This window comes from Oncorhynchus mykiss, chromosome 21, assembly GCF_057628025.1.
Source record: "Oncorhynchus mykiss isolate SJ-2025 chromosome 21, ASM5762802v1, whole genome shotgun sequence".
Classification (NCBI taxonomy): domain Eukaryota; kingdom Metazoa; phylum Chordata; class Actinopteri; order Salmoniformes; family Salmonidae; genus Oncorhynchus; species Oncorhynchus mykiss.
The window spans coordinates 9,153,967-9,177,075 of NC_143042.1; the positions used below are offsets into that span (position 1 = coordinate 9,153,967).

The 23,109-nt window shown below is 43.2% G+C and overlaps 1 protein-coding gene across 1 annotated transcript; it reads left to right on the top strand.

Moving 5' to 3' along the window:
* On the top strand, positions 1–21,061 carry si:dkey-159a18.1 (sortilin). The gene is made up of 21 exons (XM_021576935.3): positions 1–644; positions 1,315–1,377; positions 1,854–1,930; positions 2,029–2,131; positions 2,700–2,867; positions 4,980–5,053; positions 5,655–5,701; positions 5,823–5,959; positions 6,385–6,468; positions 10,357–10,417; positions 15,397–15,552; positions 16,015–16,115; positions 16,228–16,327; positions 16,822–16,996; positions 17,458–17,651; positions 18,204–18,396; positions 18,767–18,883; positions 19,306–19,432; positions 19,835–19,941; positions 20,109–20,229; positions 20,452–21,061. The coding sequence occupies exons 1-21, from the start codon at positions 399–401 to the stop codon at positions 20,464–20,466; spliced, it is 2,466 nt and encodes an 821-aa protein (XP_021432610.3). The 5' UTR covers positions 1–398; the 3' UTR covers positions 20,467–21,061.
* Positions 21,062–23,109: the final 2,048 nt, after the last annotated feature.

Here is a 23,109-nt window from a genome sequence, read left to right on the forward strand (position 1 = left end):
ACTTGCTCTGAGACCTTGAAGTAGTAGTTCCCCTTGCTCTGCAAGAGCCGCTGCTTTTGTGGCGCGATGGGTAACGATGCTTCGTGGGTGAGTGTTGTTGATGTGTGCAGAGGGTCCCTGGTTCGCGCCCGGGTATGGGCGAGGGACGGTCTAAAGTTATACTGTTACATATGTATGGACATCACTTGGATGCGGCATGGGGGCGAACAACCGTTGATATACCCACTGGCAACAGAATTTAGCTAAATGACTCGTCAAACATGTGTCTCTCCGCCCCCATCCATTCAAGTGCGACACTTGTCATTTGTCGCCTGAAGCGATAGGCAGTGCTAGTCTGTCATACGTGACCCGAACTGTGGGATTTAGGATTTTACCATTATTTAGCCCACCACATCAAAATGACTTGGAGACTGTTGGTCCTCGGGGGGGCATGCTTGCTTCTTATGGGTGTGACGGGTCAGTGCAAAGAGCAACGAAACCGGAGAACGGTGTCTTTCCATCAGACTCAGCAAGATGGGGACCAACGCCAAGTCCTCTCACGGCCAGAAAGGGATACCACAGCTTCTCCAAGACCCACTTTCACCGCTTGTAAACTCCCTCTCACACCATTAGAACACCGGGTGTTGGATGAAAATACACACGAGGTGAGAGCATATATCAGTGCTGTTTTTGGTGTACTTTATCAATTACTATAGCATCAACACCGCAGTTTTACTTTTGCAATTGCATAAATTAATGCAAATGTATCATAATATATCATCACGATGATTAATGCTTGCTTTATTAATGATTTTGTGTGTGATAGTTTTGAGGGTAGGGCTACTTGGGTGTCATAAGGTTCATCATCTCTGAAGGTGTGATGTTATGGGTGTATGTGAGGAAAAAAATTCAGTTGAGTCTCGCTCGCTCGCTCTCTTTCTCAATTCAATTTGCTTTGTGCCAAAGCTTTCTTTGGAGATTTACAATATTTACATAATTAATACTAATCATTATTGTCAACTGGACAACAGTAACAAAAATAACCAAGTGTAAAAATAACCATGCATTGAATAATAACAATAAGCATAGAGGACATGTGCAGGTTGGTTGGTCTGTCAGACACTGTCCCTCATCTATCTATCTATCTATCTATCTATCTATCTATCTATCTATCTATCTATCTATCTATCTATCTATCTATCTATCTATCTATCTATCTATCTATCTATCTATCTATCTATCTATCTATCTATCACTCTCCCTCTCTATCTCTCTCTCTCTCTTTATCTTTCACTCTTTCTCTCTCTTTCTTTCTCTTTCTCTCTCTCCATTCAGACAGGGTTTCATGGTGACGATGGCTCCAGTTTTACTGTCACATGGGTTGGAGACGGGACAGGGGTATGTATGGTCGTCACTTAATGGATGATGGATGTAGCATCATTCTCATCATCACTCATTGGGTGCATCTGAAAGGGGTGCAGTTCAGTACGCTGGAGTAGCTTCCTTCCCTCGTTTCCTCTCTTTCACCTGCGGTAACCAGACAGTGAGGCAACGTGATAGATGCCTACAGGGAATTTGCCTTCACCTGTCCAGTTCTCTCTCATCGATGCAGATGAAGGAAAGGAAAGGGGACGAGGAGAGAGGAAACCTTTTAAACCTTTGACAACAGTTTTTTTATTTGGTTGATTGAGTGATTGAGTGATTGGTTCATTTATTGATTTGTTGATTGAGTGATTGATTGAGTGAGTGACTGAGTGAGTGATTGAGTGGTTGCTTGTAGTGACGGGTGGATACATGGGAATTGCTAACTGCATAAACTGGTAATAGTACAGTCATTGTGAAGTTTAGCCAAGTGTTCATTTGTGTCCCACCAGGTAATCTTGGTGTTGTCTACAATCAGTGCTCCTCTAGATTCCTTCTTCGAGGGCGGTTCTTCACGATTGTACCGCAGGTTAGTGGATGGTGGCAGTATGTCTGTCGGTCTGTTTGTGTCTCTAGATGAACTGAGCCAGTGTTCTGACATTTTGGCGCGTTATACTCCCATCTCAGTGCAGACTATGGCAAGTCTTTCCATGATATTTCTCATCTCATCAACAACACCTTCATAAGGAAGGAATTTGGACTTCTGGCTGGACCAGGGAACTCTCAACAGGTAAGCTGCCTGATCACAAGTGTACATGCAGGAAAGCATTCTGGCTGATGACAGTCTGTGTGTGTGTGTCTGTGTGTATGTTTGTGTGTTTGTGACTGTCTGGCGTGCATGTGCAGACACGTCAGCCGTCTTGGTTCTTGCTGTCCAATCAGCTTGAGCCACCACAGCTCAGTTTCAACACTCTCCTCCACATGCCACTGTGGTCACGCTGCTCAGAACACTGGTGTGAAGACTAGACAGTGAGAACAACAAAACCACCAAACCCATTGCACCTAAATAACCACATCAGGGCACAACGTAGCAAAACAATTTGCAATGGAAAATGTTCAGCTACAAAAGCAAGCGTTTCTTATTGGACAAATTCAGGTCTGTTGCAGTTTGTTTTTGTCTTTTTGCCGTCTAATGAATGCACCCCAAGATGAGGCCTCATAGTTATATGTTGGGGGAGGTGATTTACATGAAGACAATAGAGAGGACAAGGGGAGGAAGCCAGTTTAGACTATTGAGATGCACGTTAAGGCAACCTTCCATCACGTATGGTGCTTGTTCTGCTTGTTCTGATTGACAGGTGATTCTGACTGCAGACACCCCGGTTTTGGACAACACCGGTGGCGTCATCTTTACCTCAACTGACGCCGGAGTGTCGTTTATGTCTGTCCAGCTGCCTTTTCACCCGGCCCAGCCAATCACCTTCCACTTCTTGAATCCCGAGTACTTAGTAGTCATCAGCATAGATGTGAGTAAATAAACAAACATGCTCTTTATCTCTTTGTGATCACACTCACCTCAAACATACGCACACATGGGCACACACGGGCACATACACACACAAACACACATACACACATACATACATACATACATACATACAGATGCCATATGTAAAAATCACTACCATTTCCTGGTAGAAAAAATTAAAATAGTTAACCTAATTTCAGTTTATGTGACAAAACAAGCAAGTATAGTGTAGATAATCATTGCACCATCTAAACCGCTGTGAAATACACTGCTCAAAAAAATAAAGGGAACACTTAAACAACACAATGTAACTCCAAATCAATCACACTTCTGTGAAATCAAACTGTCCACTTAGGAAGCAACACTGATTGACAATAAATTTCACATGCTATTGTGCAAATGGAATAGACAACAGGTGGAAATTATAGGCATTTAGCAAGACACCCCCAATAAAGGAGTGATTCTGCAGGTGGGGACCACAGACCACTTCTCAGTTCCTATGCTTCCTGGCTGATGTTTTGGTCACTTTTGAATGCTGCCGGTGCTTTCACTCTAGTGGTAGCATGAGACGGAGACTACAACCCACACAAGTGGCTCAGGTAGTGCAGCTCATCCAGGATGACACATCAATGCGAGATGTGGCAAGAAGGTTTGCTGTGTCTGTCAGCGTAGTGTCCAGAGCATGGAGGCGCTACCAGGAGACAGGCCAGTACATCAGGAGACTTGGAGGAGGCCGTAGAAGGGCAACAACCCAGCAGCAGGACCGCTACCTCCGCCTTTGTGCAAGGAGGAGCAGGAGGAGCACTGCCAGAGCCCTGCAAAATTACCTCCAGCAGGCCACAAATGTGCATGTGTCTGCTCAAACGGTCAGAAACAGACTCCATGAGGGTGGTATGAGGGCCCGACGTCCACAGGTGGGGGTTGTGCTTACAGCCCAACACCGTGCAGGACGTTTGGCATTTGCCAGAGAACACCAAGATTGGCAAATTCGCCACTGGCGCCCTGTGCTCTTCACAGATGAAAGCAGGTTCACACTGAGCACATGTGACAGACGTGACAGTCTGGAGACGCCGTGGAGAACGTTCTGCTGCCTGCAACATCCTCCAGCATGACCGGTTTGGCGGTGGGTCAGTCATGGTGTGGGGTGGCATTTCTTTGGGGGGCCGCACAGCCCTCCATGTGCTCGCCAGAGGTAGCCTGACTGCCATTAGGTACCGTGATGAGATCCTCAGACCCCTTGTGAGACCATATGCTTGTGCGGTTGGCCCTGGGTTCCTCCTAATGCAAGACAATGCTAGACCTCATGTGGCTGGAGTGTGTCAGCAGTTCCTGCAAGAGGAAGGCATTGATGCTATGGACTGGCCCGGCCGTACCCCAGACCTGAATCCAATTGAGCACATCTGGGACATCATGTCTCGATCCATCCACCAACGCCACGTTTTCACCACAGACTGTCCAGGAGTTGGCAGATGCTTTAGTTCAGGTCTGGGAGGAGATCCCTCAGGAGACCATCCTCCACCTCATCAGGAGCATGCCCAGGCGTTGTAGGGAGGTCATACAGGCACGTGAAGGCCACACACACTACTGAGCCTCATTTTGACTTGTTTTAAGGACATTCCATCAAAGTTGGATTAGCCTGTAGTGTGGTTTTCCACTTTAATTTTGAGTGTGACTCCAAATCCAGACCTCCATGGGTTGATAAATGTGATTTCCATTGATAATTTTTGTGTGCTTTTGTTGTCAGCACATTCAACTATGTAAAGAAAAAGGTATTTAATAAGAATATTTAATTCATTCTGATCTAGGATGTGTTATTTTAGTGTTCCCTTTATTTTTTGAGCAGTGTATATTTTCCATAACCAAAAATATTGAATTTTCAGCTGTTTGAAGCTGGTATACAAAACCAAAAGTAAAAGACGCAAAAACGGAACTTAATAACAGGAAGCATAGAAATAGCACAGATAAAACAGATCTACCGCTTCTTAGACGTGCTTTCAATGAGAATTACAGATCTATAATTCACATTTCTATGGAAATTTGGTCGGGTCGCCCAAAAAATGACATATTTCAGCATTAAATACACATTCTCCTATGCTTTTCTCACTTGCAGGGCGGCCTGTGGCTTTCTCTGGACTTTGGGGCTGTGTGGAAAAAGGTTCACGAAGGAACACAATCTTTCACGTGGTGAGAACAAACGGGGCACACACACACACACACACACACACACACACACACACACACACACACACACACACCACAAAGCTCAGTTTGATCAGCCGTGCCCAGACAAAGAGAGGAGGTGTGTCGTGTTCAATCTAAATACTGACTTCAATACATCAATGTAGTAAACACACAGAGCTCATAAAGCACACATGTCTACAGTCTGTTGTCTGTTGTTTGACTGAATTGGAATGTTTAGCCCAGGTCTGGTGGCAACTATAGTGTGTCTGGTAGGAGTGAGAAGCTCCTATTTGTTAAGTCACTAAAGGCCAATTTTCACTTAGTCATGCATTGATATCAGTCAATGGGAGACTAAGTGAAAATGACTTGAGTGTAAGTTATAGGATTTGCCCCTATGTAATAAAAAGTAACAACATGTAATTAATATGATTATTAACTGGGTCTCACTCTCTCTCTCTCTCTCTCTCTCTCTCTCTCTATCTATATCTCTCTCTATCTCTCTCTATATCTCTATCTCTCTATCTCTCTATCTCTCTCTCTCTCTCTCTCTCTCTCCCTCTCTCTCTCTCTCTCTCTCTCTCTCTCTCTCTCCTTATTTTGCCAGGGGCTCTGGCATCACTCTCTTCTTCAGCTTCAGTCCCAAAGGAACAGGTGAGAGCAGGGTCGTATTCATTAGTACACACCTTAGCAAAATATTTTGAAACCAAAAAATGAGCGACAAGTTCATTTTCTTCTGTTTGGGCGCTGGTCTAGTAATGTGTTGTGTCATTAGTGGAGGCAGACAGAAGAGGAGAGCTCTTCCTAAAGAGGACAGAAGACCTGGGGAAGACATTCACCACCGTGGCACACAGCATCTTCTCCTTCGGCTATGTAGGAGGCTTCCTCTTCACCTCCGTCATAGAGACACTGGTGAGACACACACACTGATGCAACCACACACAGGGGTTTTATCTGAGTGGGGGAAGGTTTGAGGTAGACAGACACATTGATAGACTAGAATAACAGCTGACACAGATCTGGGCATCAGGGTACACACACACACACACACACACACACACACACACACACACACAAGCGTGCATACTTATGCAAGCAAGCGTACACATACATGCACACACACACAAACACACACGGGTATCAACATATCAGCTGACATATACAATCATTTACACTCTGTGTTATTTACACTCACTCTGCCTTTCATTGGTCCAGTCAGTCAACAGTCCTAAACCACATTGTGGTTCTTGCTTGGTTAGATCTGTATTGTGACTAAGTGATTCTCTCCCAGGGAGCCTTGGTTAGATCTGTGTTGTGACTAATTGATTCTCTCCTAGGGAGCCCCACGTGTCATCTATGTGTCCTCAGACCAAGGGGACCACTTCAACAAAGCCCAGCTCCCCTCCGCCTCCACTGAGCAGGTAGGACAGGCTCTTGTCTGTCTGTCTGTCTGTCCATTATGTCCCTCTGTACCCCACTACGTCCCCTCAGCCCTCACTTCATTATATTGTCCCCTGTCTATGGCTGTTATGGTAACCTTATTACCGCCACACTGGTAATGAGTAATGACGGCAGTCAAATTCCACGTGACCGTTTAGTCACGGTAATTAGGCTTCTCCAAGCTCTGATGCTGCTGATGGTCATTAGTAGCCTACAAGAATTACTACCTGCCTGGTACTCAGAATTCTATTGTCCATCTAATCACTCTGACATCAAATGCAAATGTAATCGAAAATCGGATCAAACACTTCACGAGGGCCCATGTGTTCATGTTGCGCAACATTTCTATAGGCTATGCAATTGTGTGAGAAAACAGTTTTGATGGCCTCTATTAAAAAGAGGAGGATCCCATCAGCTTTCTATAGGCTAGACCTACTATATTTATTAACTTTCCTAATATTAAACACATTGCTTTGCTTTACAGCAGGAGTATAGCCTACCTGGCTGGCATGAAAATGAACCATGGGAAAAGCCTCTTCTATTTAAGTATTTCCCCATGCCTCTGTTCTGAGAGAGGTGCATGATAATGGCCCATTCTAAATCAAACCTAATATCAGACATATATTATTTAGTATGTAAAGACAACATTAAATTAAGAATAGTCTGATGGGTGACAATATAAGCCTATCACTTGTGAATTATATATTATCAGTTGTGAATTATGCCCAGCTTGTGTAGTAAGTAAGGCAAGATCGTCGTCACAGAAATGACCGGACCAAGGTGCAGCGTGGTGAGCGTACATTTTTCTTTATTATAAATGTTGCAAACAAAACAAGAAACAACAAAAACGAACGTGAAGCTTACTAGGGCTATACAGGCCACTAACAAAGACAACTACCCACAAAAACAAAAGGAAAAAAGGCTGCCTAAGTATGATTCCCAATCAGAGACAACGATAGACAGCTGTCCCTGATTGAGAACCATACCCGGCCAAAACATAGAAACAAAGAACATAGAGTTTCCCACCCGAGTCACACCCTGACCAAACAAACATAGAGAATAAAAGGGTCTCTACGGTTAGGGCGTGACAAGTGCATGCCTTTTTTTTGCGACTTCTTCAAATCATAGTCACACACCTCATGTAGCCTAGCCCATAGGCCTATATAATTTGATAATGTTTGTATCACAACTAAAGTAGCCAAATAACTTCCTAAAATTAGGCATATTAATCCGCTCTATAACCGGTATAGAGCCAAACTGGCATATATACGCTGCACGTGAGTTTCAAGTTTGGGGAAGATCATTTTCACCATAAAAATGCACCTTTATAATACAGCATTGTATGCATAATCACATTTGCCGTCACTTTCAAGGACAGTTTTCCCGCTAATTGATTGCATTTTGGAACGTTTGTACTTATAGCGTACTGCCGTGTGCGAATTCCTGAGCTTATAATGTGAAGAAATAGCCAAATAGGTTATCAACATTTTAAGCTAAACATTCTGATCTGTTGCCTCCATTGCTTTTAAACGTTTTTTTGATGCGAGTGGCCCAAAACAAACACGAATGTAACCCAAACAAAAGAGCGAGGTCAAACCTCTAATAAATGCACAGGACGAGACCCGCAATACACGACACAGGGCGAGACCCATAATAACAAATGCACAACAATACACGGGACGCGACCCGTAGTAACAAGTGCACAATACACGCAGCACGAAAGCCGAAATAACAAAGAACAGGTACTCACAGACCAACGGACATGGGAACAATAATCCACAAGACAATATTGAACAGAGGACACATATACAGTTGAAGTCGGAAGTTTATATACACCTTAGCCAAATACATTTAAATTCAGTTTTTCACAATTCCTGACATTTAATCAGAGTAAAAATTCACTGTCTTAGGTCAGTTAGGATCACCACTTTATTTTAAGAATGTGACATGTCAGAATAATAGTAGAGAGAATTATTTATTTCAGATTCAATTTCTTTCATCACATTCTCAGTGGGTCAGAAGTTTACATTCACTCAATTAGTATTTGGTAGCATTGCCTTTAAACCGTTTAACTTGGGTCAAATGTTTTGGGTAGCCTTCCACAAGCTTCCCACAATAAGTTGGGTGAATTTTGACCCATTCCTCCTGACAGAGCTGGTCTAACTGAGTCAGATTTGTAGGCCTCCTTGCTCACACATGCTTTTTCAGTTCTGCCCACAAATGTTCTATAGGATTGAGGTCAGGGCTTTGTGCTGGCCACTCCAATACCTTGACTTTGTTGTCCTTAAGCCATTTTGACACAACTTTAGAAGTATGCTTAGGGTCATTGTTCATTTGGAAGACCCATTTGCGACCAAGCTTTAACTTCCGGGGGGAATCCGTGACATATGGGGAATAGTAGAATGACATAGGCTAGTGTTCTGCTCTTTGTTAGGCCCACTCACCTTATTGGCTGATGAAAAGTAGTGGACAGTTCTAACATCTTCAATATGGGCCTGGGAATCCGGAGTTGCGTCCCCCGATGTGTCTGCCTTCATTCACTCGTGTCCTACTTCTTAGCTGAAATGCCTGTGAGAAGCACTCGATCATGACGGGCATTGGATATTAAAAATGTAGATATCTGAGAGAGCCATGTGAGTGAGAGGTGCTTCGGAGCACAGCAGCTGGGAGAAGGGAATTATAATTATTATATTCAGCCAAAGGGCACAGCACACAATTGATTTTTTAGGGGGCATTATGGCCACACAAGGGGGATGCCGCAGGGAAATTTGAGGCCTGGTGAGAAAACTATCAAGTGATTGCCAAATTGTGAATGAGAGACTGATGAAGTGTGTGTAGCTTGAACAAGAAACAAATAAGAGCTCTTGCCTTTCATGCAACTATTTTTCAAATCAATATTAGAGTCGCATCATACAGCCTTAGAATGTATAAAAATCTAAACATATAGCCCAACGTTTGTGTCACAACTAAAGTTAAATAAATAACTCTAAATGAAGCATATAGGAGGACCAGTTTCTTTGTTAACCTCTCAACACAGAATACCCGCATGTGCCCGCTTCCTTTGAAATCGTTTGGAGAAAAGATCCTTTCTATTTTATGAATCTATGTTCAATTGTATTCTTCATACTTTAAAATAATACAATTAATAATGTTCATTAACCGTGAGACTGGCAGTTATTTGCTTGACAATCTCCGGCTGACAAAATGTCATGACTGCCACAATCCTACCCTTGTCCATCTCTCCTGTTCCTCTGTACTGTTGTCTTCCTGTCCCTGTCTTCTCCTGTCTCTCTGTTCCCCCTGTCCCTCTATCTGTCCCTTTGTTATAAATTCATTTTAAAATATCTCAAAATTCCAGATCAGAGTGACAGCATTTCGACAAGTACACAGTAAAGAATATGTCACAACAATTGACAAGACATAGTACAGATTAAAAACCACATTGTGACAAAGTAACTACAAGACATCGTAACTGTCACCAAGGGTCTGGTCTAAGAAGCTCTTGAAAGAGGAAGTAGGGGTTTGAAAGACTTTTGCTCATATCAGGAGGCGACCGTTTGGCAACTTTCCATTACAACACATAACGTAACGACAGATGCACACACCTGGTCTTGCCACAGACAAAGACACACACACATACTCTCCTCTCTCTCCCTCAACTCCCTCCCAAACTGTATCTTGCTGACGAGACAGAAACAAAGATTTTCTCTCACGATGATTAAACACACACACACACACACACACACACACACACACACACACACACACACACAGCTAATTGGGGGAGGCATTACAATAACGCAAACGGTTCCACACATGTCTTAATGATTCATTTTCTCACCTGTATACATGTGTGTGTGTGTTTCCAGTTCTACTCGGTTCTGGATGGGGATGAGGACATGATTTTCATGCATGTGGACAATCCAGGAGGTACTGTAGGGGAAAGGAGTGAATTTCATCCCAACTCACTCAAACACACACATCTTACACACACTCTGTCACACGCACACACTATAGTCTCTGTTTCTATCTCACATTCTCTCCCTCTCTCTCTTTCACACATTCTAACTCACACACTCACACATGCTTGTCAAGTACAGACAAAGGACATATGAGCCACATGGATTCGTCTTTAGATTAGACATTTTACTCATGTATTTTGCTCAGCACCGATCGTGTCTGAAATTGTACATCTATCTAATCTAGATCTATGGCTGTCTAAGCCTGCTAACCCTTATATGTCTGTCTCAGTCCTACTAACTATAACCCTGATATGTCTGTCTCAGTCCTACTAACTCTAACCCTGATATGTCTGTCTCAGTCCTACTAACTATAACCCTGATATGTCTGTCTCAGTCCTACTAACTCTAACCCTGATATGTTTGTCTCAGTCCTACTAACTCTAACCCTGATATGTCTGTCTCAGTTCTACTAACTCTAACCCTGATATGTCTGTCTCAGTTCTACTAACTCTAACCCTGATATGTCTGTCTCAGTTCTACTAACTCTAACCCTGATATGTCTGTCTCAGTTCTACTAACTCTAACCCTGATATATCTGTCTCAGTTCTACTAACTCTAACCCTGATATGTCTGTCTCAGTTCTACTAACTCTAACTCTGATATGTCTGTCTCAGTCCTACTAACTCTGATATGTCTGTCTCAGTCCTACTAACCCTGATATGTCTGTCTCAGTCCTACTAACTCTAACCCTGATATGTCTGTCTCAGTTCTACTAAATCTAACCCTGATATGTCTGTCTCAGTCCTACTAACTCTGATATGTCTGTCTCAGTTCTACTAACTCTAACCCTGATATGTCTGTCTCAGTTCTACTAACTATAACCCTGATATGTCTGTCTCAGTTCTACTAACTCTAACCCTGATATGTCTGTCTCAGTCCTACTAACTCTAACCCTGATATGTCTGTCTCAGTCCTACTAACTCTAACCCTGATATCTCTGTCTCAGTTCTACTAACTCTAACCCTGATATGTCTGTCTCAGTTCTACTAACTCTAACCCTGATATGTCTGTCTCAGGCCTACTAATTCTAACCCTGATATGTCTGTCTCAGTCCTACTAACTCTAACCCTGATATGTCTGTCTCAGTCCTACTAACTCTAACCCTGATATGTCTGTCTCAGTCCTACTAACTCTGATATGTCTGTCTCAGTCCTACTAACTCTGATATGTCTGTCTCAGTCCTACTAACCCTGATATGTCTGTCTCAGTCCTACTAACTCTAACCCTGATATGTCTGTCTCAGTTCTACTAAATCTAACCCTGATATGTCTGTCTCAGTCCTACTAACTCTGATATGTCTGTCTCAGTTCTACTAACTCTAACCCTGATATGTCTGTCTCAGTTCTACTAACTCTAACCCTGATATGTCTGTCTCAGTTCTACTAACTCTAACCCTGATATGTCTGTCTCAGGCCTACTAACTCTAACCCTGATATGTTTGTCTCAGTTCTACTAACTCTAACCCTGATATGTCTGTCTCAGTTCTACTAACTCTAACCCTGATATGTCTGTCTCAGTCCTACTAACTCTAACCCTGATATGTCTGTCTCTGTCCTCCTAACCCTGATATGTCTGTCTCAGTTCTACTAACCCTGATATGTCTGTCTCAGTTCTACTAACCCTGATATGTCTGACTCTGTCCTACTAACCCTGATATGTCTGTCTCAGTCCTACTAACTCTAACCCTGATATGTCTGTCTCAGTTCTACTAACCCTGACACAGTATGTCTGTCTCAGTTCTACTAACCCTGAAATGTCTGTCTCAGTCCTACTAACTCTAACCCTGATATGTCTGTCTCAGTTCTACTAACTCTAACCCTAATATGTCTGTCTCAGTCCTACTAACTCTAACCCTGATATGTCTGTCTCAGTCCTACTAACTCTAACCCTGATATGTCTGTCTCAGTCCTACTAACTCTAACCCGGATATGTCTGTCTCAGTCCTACTAACTCTAACCCTGATATGTCTGTCTCAGTCCTACTAACTCTAACCCTGATATGTCTGTCTCAGTTCTACTAACTCTAACCCTGATATGTCTGTATCAGTCCTACTAACCCATATATGTCTGTCTCAGGCCTACTAACCCTGATATGTCTGTCTCAGTCCTACTAACCCTGATATGTCTGTATCAGTCCTACTAACCCTGATATGTCTGTCTCAGGCCTACTAACCCTGATATGTCTGTCTCAGTCCTACTAACCCTGATATGTCTGTATCAGTCCTACTAACCCATATACAGTGCCTTGCGAAAGTATTCTGCCCCCTTGAACTGTGCGACCTTTTGCCACATTTCAGGCTTCAAACATAAAGATATAAAACTGTATTTTTTTGTGAAGAATCAACAACAAGTGGGACACAATCATGAAGTGGAACGACATTTATTGGATATTTCAAACTTTTTTAACAAATCAAAAACTGAAAAATTGGGCGTGCAAAATTATTCAGCCCCTTTACTTTCAGTGCAGCAAACTCTCTCCAGAAGTTCAGTGAGGATCTCTGAATGATCCAATGTTGACCTAAATGACTAATGATGATAAATACAATCCACCTGTGTGTAATCAAGTCTCCGTATAAATGCACATGAAGAACAAGGAACACACCAGGCAGGTCCGAGATACTGTTGTGAAGAAGTTTAAAGCCGGATTTGGATACAAAAATATTTCCCAAGCTTTAAACATCCCAAGGAGCACTGTGCAAGCGATAATATTGAAATGGAAGGAGTATCAGACCACTGCAAATCTACCAAGACCTGGCCGTCCCTCTAAACTTTCAGCTCATACAAGGAGAAGACTGATCAGAGATGCAGCCAAGAGGCCCATGATCACTCTGGATGAACTGCAGAGATCTACAGCTGAGGTGGGAGACTCTGTCCATAGGACAACAATCAGTCGTATATTGCACAAATCTGGCCTTTATGGAAGAGTGGCAAGAAGAAAGCCATATCCATAAAAAGTGTTGTTTAAAGTTTGCCACAAGCCACCTGGGAGACACACCAAACATGTAGAAGAAGGTGCTCTGGTCAGATGAAACCAAAATTTAACTTTTTGGCAACAATGCAAAACGTTATGTTTGGCGTAAAAGCAACACAGCTCATCACCCTGAACACACCATCCCCACTGTCAAACATGGTGGTGGCAGCATCATGGTTTGGGCCTGCTTTTCTTCAGCAGGGACAGGGAAGATGGTTCAAATTGATGGGAAGATGGATGGAGCCAAAAACAGGACCATTCTGGAAGAGAACCTGATGGAGTCTGCAAAAGACCTGAGACTGGGACGGAGATTTGTCTTCCAACAAGACAATGATCCAAAACATAAAGCAAAATCTACAATGGAATGGTTCAAAAATAAACATATCCAGGTGTTAGAATGGCCAAGTCAAAGTCCAGACCTGAATCCAATCGAGAATCTGTGGAAAGAACTGAAAACTGCTGTTCACAAATGCTCTCCATCCAACCTCACTGAGCTCGAGCTGTTTTGCAAGGAGAAATGGGAAAAAATGTCAGTCTCTCGATGTGCAAAACTGATAGAGACATACCCCAAGCGACTTACAGCTGTAATCGCAGCAAAAGGTGGCGCTACAAAGTATTAACTTAAGGGGGCTGAATAATTTTGCACGCCCAATTTTTCAGTTTTTGATTTGTTAAAAAAGTTTGAAATATCCAATAAATGTCGTTCCACTTCATGATTGTGTCCCACTTGTTGTTGATTCTTCACAAAAAAAGAAAAAAAAAAAAAAGTTTTATATCTTCATGTTTGAAGCCTGAAATGTGGCAAAAGGTCGCAAAGTTCAAGGGGCCGAATACTTTCGCAAGGCACTGTATGTCTGTCTCAGTCCTACTAACCCTGATATGTCTGTCTCAGTCCTACTAACCCTGATATGTCTGTCTCAGTTCTACTAACTCAAACCCTGATATGTCTGTCTCAGTCCTACTAACTCTGATATGTCTGTCTCTGTCCTAATAACTCAAACCCTGATATGTCTGTCTCAGTCCTACTAACTCTGATATGTCTGTCTCTGTCCTACTAACCCTGATATGTCTGTCTCAGTCCTACTAACTCTAACCCTGATATGTCTGTCTCAGTCCTATTAACTCTGATATGTCTGTCTCTGTCCTAATAACCCTGATATGTCTGTCTCAGTCCTACTAACCCTGATATGCCTGTCTCAGTCCTACTACCCTGCTTGCTGCAATGGAAAAGCTTGAGTTTGTTAGAGAGAAAGAGGAACGACTGGTTACACAAGTTCTCAGTATTGCTGACAAATAATCCTATCATACAGGCTGTGTATGTGTGTCTTCTGTGTCAGTACATACAGTTGGTGTCTATGGGTGGAGGGCCGAGGCGTTTGTACCATTCAGCTGAATGGAGAAGATAAGAAGGAGGGGTTTTATCTGAGTGGGGGAAGGTTAGAGGTAGACAGACACATTAATAGACTAGAATAACAGCTGACACAGATCTGGGCATCAGGGTACACACACACACACACAGACACACACACAGACACAAACACACACAGACACACAGACACACACACACACACACAGCAACACATGGTACAAAGGGATTTTATGCAAACTATTTACCACTAAGTGCTGACGTAAGTTGTTTCTACATCTTTGATGTCAGGAGGGTTCTTGACACCATTTATTGATGTTTACGGCCCCTTATTGCCACGCCGACTCATAGAGGGCTGTGTCAGCACAGTTGGGTTTGTTCCCAAGCCTACAGAAGACACTGTATTTCTTCCATCAGTGTGTGTGTTGTCTCATGGGGTCGGGATAGAGTAGATGATAAATGACTATTCCTTCTATATCATACTGTTATACTACTGATTCTATTGACTTTCTATTCTATTGTACCATACGCTACTGTCTTCTATTCTCCAGAGGAAAGCTACTTTGGGACGGTGTACACATCAGATGACCGGGGCATCCTGTACTCTAAGTCTCTAGAGCGCCACCTGTTTGGTGGGGAAGGGAAGAGCGACTTCACCAACGTCACCTCCATGAGAGGAGTGTACCTCACCAACATACTGGAGGAGGGTACGCAACTACGCATCAACACAATCTGGGTCGTATTCTTTAGGAACATTAACAGTCCGAAACGGGGAGGGACTCTTATAATCTACACCCGTCACAGCCAGAACAGGACTGGCCACCCCTCAGAGCCTGGTTTATCTCTAGGTTTCTTCCTAGGTTCCTGCATTTCTAGGGAGTTTTTCCTAGCCACCGTGCTTCTACATCTGCATTGTTTGCTCTTTGGGGTTTTAGGCCTGGTTTCTGTTTAAGCACTTAGTGACAACTGCCGATGTAAAAAGGGCTTTATAAATACATTTGATTGATACCTGAACTTGTCCAATATAAAATGCATGTATTTTGTAGGGGGGAGGGGGGGGGGGTTCAACTGGCTCATTGAAGTGTGAATGCATGTATTTTTTAGTGGCAAAAATATGACAATTACTAATCCAAGCTAAAACGTTTTTTCCTGGGTATTGTTTTTGACAGACGGCCGCATTCGTACAGTCATTTCATTTAACCGAGGGGGAGAGTGGACACTCCTCAACAAGCCCCAGAATGTTGAGTGTGGTGAGGATTCAAGAAATGATGTGAGAACTAACTTAATTCCCTCCTCTGACAATTAAGTGTGTTGAGTAGAGTATGTTGATGCTTATTATATGATTGTGAACACTGATTCTTGTGTGTGTGTGTGTGTGACAGTGTAACTTGCACATCCACGGTGAGCACAGTCGCTACAACGGCATCACTCCCATGCTGCCTCTCTCTGACCCCACTGCCGTTGGCCTTGTCATCGCCCACGGTAACCAAACTGTCAATCATACATATCAAAGACATGTTGCATTGTGATACTTCTGTATTACCGTAGTGTACAGGATGTTGTGCACTACATGTTGCATTGTGATACTTCTGTTTTACCGTAGTGTACATGATGTTGTGCACTACATTTAGCACTGTAGGGAATCTTGAATGGACTACACAGGAAATTCTTCCGCCCCTAATAATTCGGTCATCACTACAAATAGCTGATCCCATATATAGTGCCCTTTATATGCCCGGTCCCCATTCGTTCCCTTACCATTTAATGTTTGCAGATCAGTAATGTGGGATCAGTATGGTGAAAGCTTCTCCACTACACTGGTTATCTCTATCCAGGCCCTTCAAGTCAGAAAACATTGGAGGGTTAGGGCTAAACGGAGGGGTAGGGAGAAACATGTTTTCGGACACATCCCCCACCCTCTAGCTGTCCCAGAATGTGTGTGACCTTTCTATGACCTCTGCCCTTTGACCGGTCAGGCAGTGTGGGGGACTCCATCTCGTCAACACGGCCTGACGTGTACGTGTCAGAGGACGGGGGGTACAAGTGGAGGGGTTCCCTGAGGGGGCCCCATCACTACAGCATCCTGGACGCTGGGGGGCTCGTCGTGGCTGTGGAGGCCCACCCCATGGACGGCCAAATCAACACCATCAAGTACTGAACACCACACGCACGCACACACACATTCGGTGCCATGTAGAAAGATTGGGTGTAAGAAAGATGCTTTTTATTCGCACCCCCACCCATGGCATGCAAGTGACATCCTCTGTGTGTGGGTGTGTGTGTCTGTGTCTGTGTCTGTGTTTGACTATGGAGTGTGTATGTGTCTATCCGCTCTTCTCTCCCTATGAAGTTGTGAATGTGTCTAAGCAGTCCACTATCCGGTAACTCTGTATGTGTGTGTTTTAATCCTGTGTACTTCATGCGTGTGTGTGTGTGCTTGCACCTTCACATTCAGATGTTTATACAGGGCCGTATTCATTAGGCACCAATGAAAGAAAACAACCTTAACTTTATCCAATAAGAAAGGCTTGTTTTAGTTTTCCGTTGCAAAGCGTTTTGTGACTCTGTGCACTACTGAAAACGACCCTGTATGTCATTGTGCATCACCCCAGGTTCTCCACAGATGAGGGCCAGTGTTGGAAGGTGTACAACTTTACAGAGCAGCCCATCTTCTTCGCTGGCCTGACATCTGAGCCGGGCACCAAGACCATGAACATCAGCGTGTGGGGCTACCGGCCCGAGGATGACCACCAGCCCATGTGGGTGGTGGTCACCATTGACTTCCAGAGTCTCCTCACCAGAGAGTGTGGGTGAATCTCAATTGCATTTTCTTGATTGTTTGTGTCATGTGTCTACTCGTCTCCTTGTCAAAACTCAGTGGAGGAGAATTTCTGAGGGGAGGAACCTTGGATCTTCTCCTCCAATGCTTTTTGAGAAGGAGGTGAGGAGAGTGGTCACGAGGAATCAAGGAAAGATGATTGAGATTCCCCCTGTGAGTCATTTGTTTGTTGTCAAATGTAATATCCCCAAGGATCATAATCAATTAACCAACAACAGACATTTCACAAGGAATGAAACAGTAGCTAGCTTTCTATTGTGTTCTATTGTGAGAATACCCAAAGAGCGTCGTCAAATATGTGGTTTACATATGTTGGATGTGTTTGATACCATTCCATAGATTCCATTCCAGCTATTACAATGAGTTTGCCCTCCTATAGATCCTTCCACAAGCCACCTTTGGTGTGCACCCCTGTGGGTCACTAGGAAAGGAATTGAACGTACTGATATCGATAAATATATACTAAAATTGGCATGTCTCAATAGTCTCTCTCTATTGGTTAACGTTGGTTTCCCATAGGTGGTAACCAGGACTATGTTCAGTGGTTGGCCCATGCCAGAGAGGGCGGGGACTTGGCCACAGAGGGGTGTGTCTTGGGCTACAAGGAGACCTTCAGGAGGCTGAGGAAGCTGTCCGTCTGCAGGAATGGACGGGACTACGTGGTGAGCAGGCAGAAAAGCCCCTGCCCCTGCACCAGAGAGGACTACCTATGGTAAGAAACACTGTCAGGGGTCCAGTCTAAACTGACACTTATGGTCCTGGAGGATCGTAACACTACTGGGTCGTATTCAGTAGTAACCAGAAGAAAACAAACTGAAACAGAAAGGAACTACCTGAACTTAGGAAACACTCGTTTTTATTGTCTGTTGAAAAACAAAATGCTTTGTTGTGCCCTAATAAATTCAACCCTGGTTTTCATTCTCTCCCTCTAGTCAGGGATAAATTCAGATACAGGAAACCAGAAGTTGAGAGTTGTCCATTTAAAGGCACAATCTGTTACTTCATTTCTAGTCAAAAAAACTTGTTTTTCTCTAATTGTGCCTTTGAGGCAAATGGCCTAATGTGTCTCTCCTTTCCAACAGTGACTATGGTTACTATCGTCATGAGAACAGCTCAGAGTGTATGAGACAACTGGACACTGCAGACCACGCCCTGGAGGTGTGTCTAAATGGAGAGGAGGAGGAGCTTAGGACATCGGGGTAATTATGACACACACATTTGTTTTATTATCCTTGTGGGGACCAAAGAATTGATTCCCATTGAAAATCCTATTTTTCCTGACACTAATCCATAATCTAACCCTAATCTTAACCCCTAACCATAACTCCTAACACTAACTGTATCCCTAACCCTAACACCTAACCATAACTCCTAACCCTAACTGTATCCCTAACCCTAACCTTAACACCTAACCATAACTCCTAACCCTAACTGTATCCCTAACCCTAACCTTAACACCTAACCATAACCCCTAACCCTAACTGTATCCCTAACCCTAAACTTAACCCCTAAGCCTAAAATAACCTTTTCCTTGTTGGGACCGGCGAAATGTGGTCCCGACAAAGATAGTCAAACCAAACACACACACACACACAGTTCACCATGTGGTCTCCATGTGTAGGTACCGTAAGGTTCCCAGTGATAAGTGTGAGGGAGGTTTCACTCCCCTGCGCATAAAGGAGACAGTCAACAGGCATTGTGGGAACTCCAGTCAGCCCCCCACTGCCAGCCCATATTCTGAAACCCCGGTGAGTGTGACCTGTGCGTGTGCATCTGCGAGTTCTTGTGTGGGTCTCCTTTGAGTGTGTGTGTGCTTGGGTTATTGCTCACAGTGTGAAATGTGTGACTTATCTGGGCATAATGTAACAGTGTTCTTCATTCTCGGGAGACACACATTGTGAGCTGGGTTTTGTTCCAGCCCAGTACGAACACACCTGATTCAATCAATCAATTGGCTTGATAACTGGTTGATGAGTTGAATCAGTTGTGTTAGCGGTGTGCTGGAACAAAAGCCTACACACCCTCTGGGTACTTCCGCATCAGAAAATACAGCCCCGCATATTAGATGATTCATTGCGTCACATGATAAAGGTTTATAGCGTTTAGAATATTATGACCAGAAATATTATAATGCTATGTCTGTATTTCAGAGAGAGAAGATGCTGTTGATCGTAGTTTGTGTTGGATCAGGGATTGTCATTCTGGTGGCTGTTGCCGCTGCTGTCTATACTGTAAGGAGAATGGGCTATGGAAATAGGTGAGCCACATACACATTTATGCGCACGAGCATGCAAGTACACACGCATACAAACACACACACACACACACACAAACACAGACACACTGCTCAGGTACAAGTGCACATTGCTTCCGTTCTGGTCTTAAATATTGACATGCCTTGTGGCTCTGCTCCGCCCCCTACAGGGCGCCAACGTATCGCTTCTCTGTCCTGCAGCTTCGGGACGACGACTGCTCCATTGCCGCCGACCCAGAGAGTGTCGCCAGTAGCAGCGGAACATCAGTCTTCCCAGTGGATTCAGATGATGTGAGTGTTATTAGCTTTAACATGGTGGCTAAAGGCACTTAGGATTTTTAGGACATTTTGTGTGCATAGCAAAAAGGCTAAATGTGTGTGAACTTGTGCATTTAAGGGCAGCGTTATGGTCATGTTGGCCCGTCAATTGTTTTAAATGAGCGATGATCCATTTACAAGACGTAATGTGGAAAATATTGACAACTTCCCTCTGTTGTCCCCCCCGTTTTGTAGGATCTTATTGAATGAACAACATGAGATTAAATATCTTGACGATGATCTCCAGAGCTTGGCCATTTGGATGTATGGCATTCCACTTGTTGTATTACGTACCTGTTGCATCTCAATGGAAAGATGTCTAGGGTGTATAAGGAACAAATTGCAGATGTCATGTAGATGGTATGCAGATGTCCCAAGCTATTTATTGAGCGAAGAACACTTCCCACTGGACACTGGTTGAACCAACGTAGAATAGACGTTGAATTCAGTTTATTTCAAGTTTCTGATGAATTAACAGTCTGTCTCTGTCTGATGATATTATTTATGCGTGGAACACTTTCTTCAACTTGCACAATTTTGTATGGCGCTTGCAACGCAATTGATAGTGGGTTCGATTCCCGGGACCACCCTTGTGTAAAATGTATGCACGCATGACTGTAAATCGATTTGGATAAAAGCGTCTGCTAAATGGCATATATTTATTATTATAATTATTATTATTGTTATTACCACTGTTCACTAGTCTGTATTTTGATGAGGCCCTGCATAATGTGCATGCCTAATAAATCAATACAGTAATGTTAGAATAGCGATGTAATGGAAATAAAGTGCCTGATTACCTCAATTATTCTGTATTTACTCTGCAGGAACAATCAACTGTTATCTGTTATTCACTATGCATTTATTCCTCATGTCTCTATTTCTTTATCTTTAACTCTGCATTGTTGGAAAAGGCCCCGTGAGTAAGCATTTCACTGTTAGTCTACACCCGTTGTTTATGAAGCATGTGACAAATAACATATGATTGATTTGACATGTAGAGTGGATCCCACAGCAAGTAGAGATTACTATCAACTTGTTTTGGATTTGAATAGATTATCTTATGTTAGTCAGCACCTCACCTAAAGTGTCTATGTTCTTTAATTGTTTTACTTCCTAGGTGGATTTTTTTTTGCATTGCCTACCTGTACAATGTGCCATATGGGTTAGGGCTCCACCCGATGGGTTCTACTTGTTCTTTCTGGACAGGACCACCCACAAATGAAATCCCTGTTTGAATTCTTTAAAAGTGCATCATTCCTTACTCGTTGATTAGAAATCATCGGAAAGGTAAAAGCCATGTGATGGTGCCCTTGCATTTACTTGTCCAATCTTGTAATAATAATCAATGATTGCTGGGTGCAGGAGGAAGGATGCACTTTTCATTCAACTACTCTCCCCACACAAGAGGGCGCTGTGCAGCATATCCTCTCCCGAAGGGTCTTTGCCACAGTCTTGTGTCTATGCTTTGCCCCTCCTTTAGAGCTGTTGTGACTTCGAGTGTGTGTGTCATGAACAACAGCACTAGCAACAAAAGTGAAATTGGCTGTTTGCCTTCAAAATAAAAGTCCCCCATTGAAACTGATTCCACTATGAAAATAGTGGAATTATGCCACAATTGGACTAGATAATGGTAAACAAGGATGTTTTATAATGTTGTTATATACATTTAACAAAAGACAATTTAACACAAAACATACAATTCAGTTGAAATCGCACTGTGGATGTATATAGACTTCAGAATTGCATTGGAGGCATACTTAAATTGCAATGTACAGCCTTACCCATGGATCTTGGGTCCATGAAATGGGGTATCAGCCTACTGAGTGACACCTACAGATTACATTGCTTAAAGAGTTTACACAAATACTAGCATCTTAGCTTTTATTACAGAACTGTAAACGTCGGAAGTCCCCTCACTATTCAGCCTATTGTATGTATTGGGCATTCATATTGCAATGTACAACCTTACCTATGGATCTTGGGTCCATGAAATTGGGTATCAGCCTATTCGGTGACACCAACAGATTACAATTTACACAAATATGAGCTTTGTTGCTCTATTTGCAGGACTTTAACTGAGGAGTATTTTTCTCTGCTAATGCAGGAGTAATAAAGGCCTAGTTCACAAATTTTGTAAAATACAAATATACTATTACTTTTTATTTCAATTTATCAGGGGCTTCCCGTAAATATAGAACTCACACTGTAGAACAGTATGTGGAAACACAGAGCTAGATAAGAGGAACAGGTGGCCGTGTTCAGGTTGTAAATGGCAGCGAGTAGCGTGGATGAAAAGGAGGAAATTGAGAAAAGGTTGGAATGGCAACAGCTGTGCTGGAATGAGAACAATATGGGTGTCAGTTCTGATTATATAGAGCGGGAGAATGAGGGTCAAGGACTTAAATGGTCTGCAGTGGAGAGACACAGGAAGAAGAGAGATCATGATACAGAAAGCAGTGGAGCGTCTAGGAAAGAAAGCATAAAGATGGCCAATGTTGGAAGCAAGAGTCATAATGTGTCAGAGTGGAAAGTGGTGATGGTGTTTGATGAGACCACAGGGCCTCATTTACACCCTATCTGACTAACCAATGCATTGGAGAAAGAGATAGGGGAAGTCAAACTCTCCTGGTTCATTGGAAAGGTAAATTGCTAATATTTTGTGGTAGCCAGGCTCTGAAAGGCAAGATTCTGCAAATGGAAAAGCTTAATGGGATGAAGCTTAAAAGCCATATCCCTGAGGCTTATACTAGGTTAAGGGGAGTCATCACTGGGGCCCCAATATCTACGTCCATAGTTGATATTAAAGAAAATGTGAAGGGAGGCAGAGTGATTGAGGCCAAAAGTTTGCTC